This window comes from Orycteropus afer, unplaced genomic scaffold (assembly GCF_000298275.1).
Source record: "Orycteropus afer afer isolate SDZICR_OR568_19922 unplaced genomic scaffold, OryAfe1.0 scaffold00015, whole genome shotgun sequence".
NCBI lineage: Eukaryota > Metazoa > Chordata > Mammalia > Tubulidentata > Orycteropodidae > Orycteropus > Orycteropus afer.
In genome coordinates, this window is record NW_006921602.1 from 4,308,970 (window position 1) to 4,318,067 (window position 9,098).

General features: G+C 48.5%; 1 protein-coding gene across 1 annotated transcript in view; it reads left to right on the top strand.

Annotated features, from left to right (window-relative positions):
• TLE3 (TLE family member 3, transcriptional corepressor) overlaps positions 1-4,998 on the top strand; it is a 59,476-nt gene extending 54,478 nt beyond the window's left edge. The window contains exons 17-20 of the mRNA XM_007957225.2: positions 658-805; positions 1,571-1,721; positions 2,679-2,755; positions 4,891-4,998. Coding sequence (XP_007955416.1) covers positions 658-805; positions 1,571-1,721; positions 2,679-2,755; positions 4,891-4,998 — 484 coding nt within the window. The remainder of the gene's footprint in view (positions 1-657; positions 806-1,570; positions 1,722-2,678; positions 2,756-4,890) is intronic.
• The last annotated feature ends 4,100 nt before the right edge of the window (positions 4,999-9,098 follow it).

A 9,098-nucleotide genomic window follows, 5' to 3' on the forward strand; every position in this document is an offset into this window, starting at 1 on the left:
AGTGTATGAGAGTCCCAATCTCTCCACAACCTCACCAGCATTTGTTATTTTCTGTCTTGTTGAACTTTGATACTAGTGCTGGAGCAAGATGGTATCTCTTTGTTGTTTTGATTTGCATCTCTCTAATAGCTAATGATCGTGAGCATTTCTTCATCGGCCAAGTAGTTCTTGCAGGGTGAGAGGATGGAGTAACACATCAAGTAGAGGATCCACTGTGTATCAGCTAAGGAGTTAGGTCCTAAAGGCAGTGGGGCCTGCTTCTTCTTTTTTGATCACCTTATGAGTTTTTTTTTTATAAAAATAAGAAAATGTTTAAGGGCCTTACTAAACCTTGTCTCCTTATCCTGGGCCTCCAGTGCTGCCTCCTCCAGAGCACTGTGGGCTGCCTGAAACCCCAGGCCGCTTTGGCCTGGCCTAAGCAACCCCAAAGCCCTGGAGGGCCCCAGTCTCAGGAGGCCAGACAGAACCCTGAGTGGAGCAGAAGGGCCCAGGCCTAGCTCTGCTGCCAGCTCACTGAGGGACCTTGGGCAGGTGGTGTACTACTTTTGGACCTCCATTTCCCTTTTGCTCAGTGGCAGAGCTGGCCCACTTCCTGGAACTGCTGCCAGCTTGACTTGTCAGTGATGTTCACCCCTTCCCCTTGCTTGATTTCCATAGGCAGTTCCAGGGCCACACAGATGGGGCCAGTTGCATAGATATCTCCCATGACGGCACCAAGCTGTGGACTGGGGGCCTGGACAACACTGTGCGCTCCTGGGACCTGCGGGAGGGCCGGCAGCTGCAGCAGCATGACTTCACCTCCCAGGTGCGAGGCCTGAGGCTCCTCTAGCCTCCCCGACAGCAGTATGTTCCCTTCTCCTAAGGGGCCCCAATTTTCAGGTGTAAAAGGAACGTAGGACCAACCTCAGCAATCTGGGAAGGCTTCCTGGAGGAAGCAGCAGTATAATCAAGTGGGTAAGGCTTTGGAGTTGAACTCTGCTGCTTGGATTTGATTCTGGCCCCACTAATGTTGAACTCTTGGGCCTCCATTTTTGGGAGTGATTGTAGCTGGCCTCAGAAGTCTGATGAGCACCTGAACTGATCCTGCTAAAGCTTTAGCCATAAACTTGGCTCATAGAAATCATTCAGTAAAAACACAGGTATTATTATTATTGGTTTTTTTTTTTTTTTATTACTCACTTTAGTTTTAATACTAGATACTTAATATTTTTGTATTTACCTGACATTTTTTCTTAAGTAAAGGCAAAATTTTGTCACAGAGACAGGGTGGCTTTGAAAGTGAAATATCTATGTACTTTTTTGAATCCTGGTTTTACGGCTCTTTATTTTCTATGAGCCTTAACTTTCTCACCTATACAATGGGGACTGAAACTGATATCCCATACTGCTGGGTTATTGGCCTTGGGGAGGGCTTATTTTGCAAATGGTGGGGAGGTGAAATGGGAAGGGGCCTGAGGGGAAGGGAAGGGACTCTGAACCCCCAAAGTACCTGAGCCTGGGCCTTTTGGCACTACACCTGGCTCTGGAGGGAAGATAGTGCTGACTCTGTGTCTCTCCCCTCCCCAAACAGATCTTCTCTCTGGGGTACTGCCCCACCGGGGAGTGGCTGGCTGTGGGCATGGAAAGCAGCAACGTGGAGGTGCTGCACCATACCAAGCCCGACAAGTACCAGCTGCACCTGCATGAGAGCTGTGTGCTCTCCCTCAAGTTTGCCTATTGCGGTGAGCCTCATGAGTGAGGGCTGGTGGCCAGGACCGATGCATAGGAGAGGGAGCCGGGCGGCCTGGCCCATGGGGCCAGTTCCCAACTTGAGGGGCCCAAAGCATACAGAAGGAGCAGAACCCTGAGCCAGTACCCCTTTGCTATCCCTTCAGGGATCTGATCCCCACCCTCACTCCCTACCTTGCCCTTCACATACACATGCTAGCATAGGGTACAAGCATTCAAGACACCAAGGCCAGAAACAATCCCAGTTTCTGCAAAGGAGCAGCTCCTTAAAGCAGTATGGTCCATTCCTCCAAGGGGTTAAGACTATAGGCACTGACACCTTGGAGCACTGCATTTGAATAACTGCTCTCTCAGTAACTAGCTGTGGCCCCTTGGACAACTCTCATCCCCTCTGAACCCCCATGTAGTTTTCTTTGCAGATGGGAATAGCTTGGCATCTGCCCTGTGGCTTTGGGGAGCAGTAGTGAGTCTGTACAGGGGCAGCCCTGGCAGAGTGCTTCTACAGAAGAGTGGTACCCACTAATGGCTCTCTTGTGCTGGGTCTGCAGACTCAGGGCTTTTCTGTTTCCATGATTTCCTGCCACCTTTTTGTAGTGGAATTTGGAGGGGTCAGTTCATCTCCATGGCTTTAAAAAGTGCCTTTTTTTTTTTTTTTTTTGGTGCATCCAACCTTTAAGATTAACTCATCCTACCTTTTCCCATCCCAGTCTTCCCATGGCTCCCCCTTGATTGCCTAGAAAAGCCTTCTCTGGCTCCCTGTATCTGTTAGGTGTATCTCTTGTAAAATGTCTCTCACAAGTGGAGATTCATGCTTAGTGCTGGTTAGCAGTTCATACCGCGTTTCCATGGCAGCCAGCCTTGTCTGGGCAGCTGCGGTGGACAGGCTGGGGCGCGCGTGCTCAGAGGGCAGCAGGCCACATGCTAACAATTCCTGCACCTTCTGCCTGCAGGCAAGTGGTTTGTGAGTACTGGGAAAGATAACCTTCTGAACGCCTGGAGGACACCTTATGGAGCCAGCATATTTCAGGTATAATCCACCATCTTGGCACTGTGATATGGGTGGGGGTAGCAAGAAGCAAGGCATCAGGACCCAGGGTCAGACCGCCCTTGCCCCATCCCAGCTCCACCTGTTGGGAATAAAACATGGGTTCTGTAGATGAGAGGGCTTTGTCAGTATCACTGGAGGGGTGCTAGAGGGTACAGAGTGAACCCCAACACACATACACTGTTGGAGGGAGTAGCATCAAAATAACGCCTGGGTATCTGGCTGTGGGCAGAGAGAGGTGTGCTATGGGGAGAAAGACCATCAAGGCAGTGGAGTCATTAGGATTGTTGTCATCCCTTGCCCAGTGCTGAAACTGGTCACTACCACCCCACTCCTGTAAGCAGCCAGTTAGGACAGGCTGTAGGCATGTAGCCTAAGGCAGTCACCCTTAGCCATTGAGCAGAGAGGATGGTCTCTGCCTTGACCAGTGGGAGAGGGGTGGAGCTTTAGGGGGCCATGAAGGCGTGACTGCACAGCTTGATTGTTGGCCCTGCTTGATTTGCTGGGCCAGCATTGCCCACAGTGCAGGGTGACACCATGAGTTACTGCACTGGATGACACTAACCCTAGTGACACCACTGGACTTGGGGATATTGGTGTGTGAGCACAGCTCATGTTTCAGAGAAAATGGAGACCCAGGAAGGCCAAGGAACACATGCTCTGCTGCTAATGGTTCTGACCCCTAAGGGTGACACCTTCTTAGCAGGGGCGGTTGTAGGATGTTATGGGTATTGGTGGTGGTTTGATAGTAGAATTTCCGCCTTCTATGCGGGAGACCCTAGTTTGATTCTCTCCCATGCAACTCATTTGCACCCACCACCCATCTGTCAGTGGAGGCCTGTGTGTTGCTGTGATGCTGAACAGGTTTCAGCGGTGCTGCCACACTAAAACAGATGCAGAAGAAAGGCCTGGTGATCTAGCTCCAAAACTCAGCCAATGAAAACCCTATGGATCACAGTGGTCTGATGATGGGGATGGTGCAGGATCAGTCAGTTTCATTCCATTGTGCATGAGGTCACCGTGATTTTTGGGGACCAACTGAACAGCAGCTAATAATATTGCTAGATTGATAGAGTGAAGAGGGGTAAAAATGTGCTTCTGCTTGGGCCTGTGTGCTGAGTGCTCACAGGAGGTACTCTCAGCAGTTGCGCAAACTATGTGCAGCCTTTTTTCAGAGGAGTGTTAGCTGTGCAAGTCAGTTAGCACACCTCTCTCAACAATTCAGTATAAGAGGGTCCACAGTAAGAAGAGGGAAGGAAGAAGCATTTTAGAATTTTTCAAGATCTGGGGCCCAACCTATTGCATGCACATACACATTGTCTCTCACATGCATGTGCACACACACACTCTTGCTCACTTGCACATATATGCACTCTTGCTCACACACACATTCTTGCTTACACACACATTCTTGCTTACACACACATGCACTCTTGCTTTCTGTCTCGGTTTCTCACTCTTCACACACATGCTCTTGCTCACTCACACAAATACTCTTGTTCTCACACACATTTTCTCACTCTTGTTCACTCACACACACATGCACTTTTGCTCACAGTCTCTGTCTCTCACCCACACTTGCATTCTCTCTCTCATAGTTCACAAACCACTCTGGACTCATGCTGGAAATGTCTTGTGTCCAGTGTGTCATGCACATAACCTTCAGAGTCTCTCTACTTAGACTGGTTGTTTCAGAAAACTCAGAGCACAGAACCTTTCATAATGTCATCAGCCTGACAGTCTGGCCTGCTGATTGCTCTGATAGAAATGCCTTTTATTTTAAAACTCAGAAAGATGCTCATGCTAATACGTCCTGCTTTGATCCTTATAATTTATTTTTAAAAGATCACAATGGATCTTGGTAATGAGCTTGTCCTTATGGAAAAAGCAAGTAGAAGGAGGATCTCTCACTGAAGAGGCTTCTCTGAGCTGACTTTGACAATCTCCCAGCCTCGTCTCTGTTGTGTTCAAGCACTCTCCCTCTGGGGGGAGGGCAGTTTAATTCAGATGGTATTGAAATGAACAGTTGAGTCCTGAGTCAATGACCTTCTGTCTTTTTCTTCCCCGCTCCCCAACCCTGCACCTTCCGGCGTCTCCTCTTCGTCTTCCTTCTCCAGTCTAAAGAATCCTCGTCTGTCTTGAGTTGTGATATATCAGCGGATGACAAATATATTGTAACGGGCTCTGGTGACAAGAAGGCCACAGTTTATGAGGTCATCTACTAAACAAGGACTCTAACAGGGCTGTCAAACTCTGGGAGAAACAGACTCGGCTCTGACAGTGAGACCCCGGGCACAGGGCCCCGGAGGACGTGGAGGACGGGCCTCAAGCAGCCGCGAGTTCCAGGCTGTGTGCCCTGGCAGGCTGTGAGGGCGCATGCCCGTCACGGTCCGGACTCCTGGCCATGGATTGACGTGGCTTACAGACGCGGATGGATTGCCACCTCCTCCTCCTCCTCCCCCCATAACAATCCTGGCAGATGTTACAAATAGAATTATTTGGAGGCTTGTGGCTCCAGCTTCCCACAGACACCCTCATGAATCTTTGTCTCTTTTTCCCATTTCTATCGACCTGTCCTCCCCGCCTGGGGTCAGGGACACTGGAGTGGACCACATTTTTGTGCTGGGGTTGTTGGGGGGGGGTCTCTTTTTCCCGATTGTGCAGTGCACAAGATTTGTGAAAAATGTAAATAACAGACTCCTATCTTGGACTGGTCATTGGGGGAGGGGACCCCTGCCATGGGAAACCCTCGCCGTGTATTTCGCCTGCTGTATTTGTAATCCACTGTGGTGGTGGCTTTTTTTTTTTTTTTTAAAGAAACAAAAACAGAAGTTCCCATCTGGGAAAAGAAGACAGGGACTGGGGAGCAAACTGAGGAGGGGATAGAATGAGGAGAAAGTTCTTTGGGCTGGGAGAAGGGAGCTGCAGCTGATAAAGAGATTGGCCCTCAGGCACCCACTGGAATGAGCATGCCTCTGCGTGGGTTTGGGGATCATCCAACCCAAGTCAGGGTTGAGTGCCAGACAGACAGACTGATGGACAGTGCTTGAGACAAGTGCCAGCCTAGGCGTAACATCAACAGAAGCAGACTTTTCAGTGGTCTCTTGTGCTCTGTGCCTCTTCTCTGTGTCTCCCTCTTCCTCTGTCTCTTGCTTCTTGTTTCTCTCTCAACGCGCGTTCTCTCCTCAGCCTCGCTCTGTCTCTTTGGTGCACACTTGGTTATTGTGAAGAGAAATGGAAGTTCAAAGGAACTCCCTCTTGGGCCCTCCTAAATCTTCAGACACAGCCTAAAAAGGAAGAAAGTTAGAGGAAAGCATAGCAACTCAGCTCAGGGAGCTACCAGAGAAAAATAGCAACTGATGTGGGTGCTTTTTTTTTTTTCCCCCCTTTAATTTGAATAAAAAGAATTAGAAGTGATGTCCTTTTATAAAATGCCTTCTCCCTTTTCCTGCCTGTCTCCTTACAGGGGAAAAAAGTATATTAGCCTATAGGGTTGCAAGTCTGAAAGGATTACTCCACACGACCTGGGCAGGGTTGAGGGGTGGGAGGTGGGGACAGTCTCACACTGTGGTAATTTCTTGCCACTTTAGGCTCTCTGGAGCTCTGGTGGTGCGGTGGTTAAAGCATTGGGCTGCTAACCAGAAGGTCGGTGGTTCCACCAGCCCCTCCACGGAAGACAGATGAGGCAGTCTGCTTCCGTAAAGATTTACAGCCTTGGAAACTCTATGGGGCAGTTTTACTCTGCCCTAAAGGGTCACTATGAGTCAGAATCAACTCCATGGTGGCAGGTTTGGTTTTGTTTTCAATCTATCCTGTGGACCCAATACAGTTAGGATATTGTCTCCTGCAGGTACCACTTTTTGGTACCAAAATGTTCTAAGGTGTTAGGGTTATTTTTGTTTTCTTGGGGGGGGGGGTTGTTTCTTGTTTTTTCTTTTTTCTTTTTCGGTCCTTTCTTCTTTCAAAAAAAGTTAAAGGCCGTTGTGAGCCCTGGTGGTGGGCTCTCCATGGATGTAGCATATGGAAGATAATTTTTATACTGCATTTTTATGGATTATTTTATAATGTATGATTCTGCCTAGTGAGAAAAGAGGAGGCACTTCAGTGATCTTGCTCCAAGGCCAAGCAGCTCTGACAGGAAGTTGTGATGTGGGGGCCAGCAAGGCACCCTGTACCTCTGTGGTGGGGGGGCTCATCTAGAGTCTCTCTCTTGCTCTCTTTGGGTCTCAGATACTCATTTCTTGTTAAGGCTCTAGCCACAAGGGAGGGCAAGGGTAAAAGAAAGTTAATTCCTGAAGAAAAAAATGAAAGTCATTGTAATGAGCTGTTTTTATATTTTTAAAAGTTACTATTTAAAGGTTGGTTTGATTGTTGTGTTTTAATTGCCTCTTTCCCCAGTTTGTCAGTTCTCCCCAAGAAAAGAACCTGGGTGACTTCCTTTGTCAGAAAGAGATACCCACATCCCTAGACATGCGCTAAGTCATTGCAAATTACTTCCCAGGCCACCCCCACTTACCCCTAAAAAAGTCTGATTTTTCTGAAAATTTAAGAAGGGTACCTTGCCCAAGCCCAAGTCCATGTGGTCATCCCATTGTAAGTACCAGAGAGTTATGGGATGGGGAGCTGGGACTTCCTCTGGGTACTTGGGCAGGACAGAGTTCCCTGAGGGGGGACCATAGGTGAACACCAAAGTATCTGTACAGCTGTTGATGCAAAAGTTTTTGGAAAAAAAAATTAAATGAATGAACTTCATGTGAAACTTCAAAGTGTCTATGAACCATCTGGTCCCTGGATATCTGCATCAGTTTTTTTTTTTCTTTTTTTCCAAAGGTTAAGTTTAGGTATTGCAGAGAAATCCTCAACCTCTAGGTTACAAAGATATGTTCCTAGGTGATCATGAAGGATGAGTTTGCACAAGGGGCAGGATAGGAAATGCAGGTCAGTACCCCTGGGAAGATAGAGCTGTGGCTGACCAAAGGGGGAGAGGCCTGGGACCAGCCCAGGGGTTCTTCCAAGGCTCTGGGATTTCACAGTCCCACTAGCGAATCTTTGATAAAATTGGGGAATAACTTGGTTTCCAATTCCTTTATCAAAATCTGTATAAATCTGCATAAGCAACTGTCTGCTGCTATTTCATACAAGAGAGGGAATTCAACAACTAAAAATGCAGCGGTGAAAATTACTGTCTTCTAATCCTAGTCATCTACACACGGGTGGTTTAGCTGGCGAGGGCACGGTCCCCTCAGGCCCATACAGGAAGCTTCCAGTAGTGGTAGGAACCCTGCTTTGAGGCCACAGTTTTGTCTTCCCTGTTTGCTTGGCCTTGAGTAAAACAACCTCTTTGGACCACACATTGAGCAAAGACCTGGAGGGCCAGATAGCAGGCTCAGCCAGAGTAAAGTGCTGTGTGGACTTAGACTTGGCTAGGTATTGCCAGCTGGGTGCCAAGATAGGGTTGGAGTTGGGCTTGCTGGTCCCAGTTGGGTGGAAAAGGAAAGAAAATGTCCATCAGTGCATATATATCTCTCAAGTCTCGTCCTGCTGGTAGAGAGAAAAACAACCCCAAACAGGTGAACTCCATAGAGTTTTTAAGACTGACCTTTCGGAAGCAGGTTGCTGCCAGGCCTTTCTTCAGAGGCTCCTCTGAGTGGGTTCTAACCAAACTGCCAATCTTTTCATTAGTAGTCAAGCAATTAACTGTGCCAACGGGACTCTTGCTGGCAGAGAAGCCCAAGGTTATTCCTTTTTCTGAGAAGGAGAGACAGAAGTCTGAAAGACTTTCTGGGTGGTGTCAGGGGTAAACGAGAGATTTAGGCCCCGTCCATAGATGCCCACAGTCAAGGGTGGGGAGAGACTGCACAGTCCCTTCTTTTGACCTGCGTAAGTGGTGCTGGGGACTCGTTTGTCAGCTGCACCTGATAGACCTCAACTACTGCCTGTCCATATTGTCACTGTCCTCAGGCAAATTAATCCTGTCACCAAGCCACTCCCCCTCTCAGACTCTCATAACTGCTCCTGCTTCCTCCTTCCCACCTCTTCCCTCAACCCACCAGTCCCCTCCCCATGCTTTCCACTCCTCCAGCCACGCCAGTGTCATCTGGGAGCTTGTGAGAAATCCCCACTCAGTCCTACTGAGTCAGAATCTGCATTTTAATGACCCGCTATGCACATTAAAGTTTGTGGAGCACTGCTCTAGTCTAAAGCGAGGCCTATCAGTGGTAAACAACCATACTCCCATCTGTAATTCCCTCAGGCAGTCCCCACTTCTTGCTTAACAGGGCAGCAGAAGGCCTTGATAGTATTCTAGTTTTCAAAAGTCACCCCG